Source organism: Phaethon lepturus, unplaced genomic scaffold, assembly GCF_000687285.1.
Source record: "Phaethon lepturus isolate BGI_N335 unplaced genomic scaffold, ASM68728v1 scaffold17130, whole genome shotgun sequence".
NCBI classification, from domain to species: domain Eukaryota; kingdom Metazoa; phylum Chordata; class Aves; order Phaethontiformes; family Phaethontidae; genus Phaethon; species Phaethon lepturus.
This window is the reverse complement of record NW_010509971.1, coordinates 143,003-143,865: the sequence shown is the minus strand read 5'-3', so window position 1 is coordinate 143,865 and position 863 is coordinate 143,003. Positions and strand designations below refer to the sequence as shown.

General features: G+C 36.2%; 1 protein-coding gene across 1 annotated transcript in view; it reads right to left on the bottom strand.

Moving 5' to 3' along the window:
- Positions 1-629: 629 nt before the first annotated feature.
- LOC104625194 (cohesin subunit SA-1-like) overlaps positions 630-863 on the bottom strand; it is a gene marked incomplete at its 3' end in the record, with an annotated part of 101,114 nt that continues 100,880 nt past the window's right edge. The window contains exon 13 of the mRNA XM_010292796.1: positions 630-739. Within this exon, the coding sequence (XP_010291098.1) occupies positions 630-739 (110 nt within the window). The remainder of the gene's footprint in view (positions 740-863) is intronic.

Genomic DNA, 863 nt, shown 5'->3' with positions numbered 1-863 from the left:
TAAAGCTTCCCACATATGCTCTCTCTATAGACATAAACTATGAGCACAATCCCATCCTGAATGTGTTCATCGAACACTTAATGTATGCTTGCAGTCTCCATCCTCCAGCTTTTTCAAGATGCAACTGCATAAAGCCCTGAACAACCTTGTCTAATCTAACAGCTGACTCTGCTTCGAGCGAACGACCCTCAGGTCCTTTCCACTCTGAATTATTTTATGATTCTAATCATAATTTGAGATACTATGTAATTTTTGTTCCGTTCTGGTTGAAAATAATTTACTCCATAAAAAGTAACTCCAGAGGTATACTCCTTACACAGTTATCTTAAAAAAAGAACCAGTTGTATTTCTACGTAGCAATGAATCCTGGAAGCCACCATACTATCAGCAGTGCAGGAGAGTACAGTGGGGACATGCAAGAGCAAAATAAATCATGAAGAAGATTTTGAGTTGAATTTGCTTGATGTACAAGGAAATGGGGGGCAGTGTAGAGGACATACAGCATTTCCTTTTTTTCATAATTTCAGAAAAGACAGACATCTTGTTACTGTGTATTGATAAATCACTAGTTAAGTTCCAGGCTCTATTAAAAACATGTAAAGTTTAAAAATGAATTTTTTTTACCTCACTTTCAAGAAAGAAAAGAACCAACATTCTAATAAGGTTTCCATTTGGACTATTTCGCCCCCTCCTCTTTGCTAGAGCCTCTTCAGCTTGGGGATCATGTCTGCTGAACAGTCTAAAAATAAGCAAAAGGAGCTATCATGTTTATAAAAACAAATCTCATTTGTGCAGTAATATGATGAGCATTCATTCTTGATAGTGTAATTTGTTCATAAAACACAGCAAAAGTATCTTAAGCT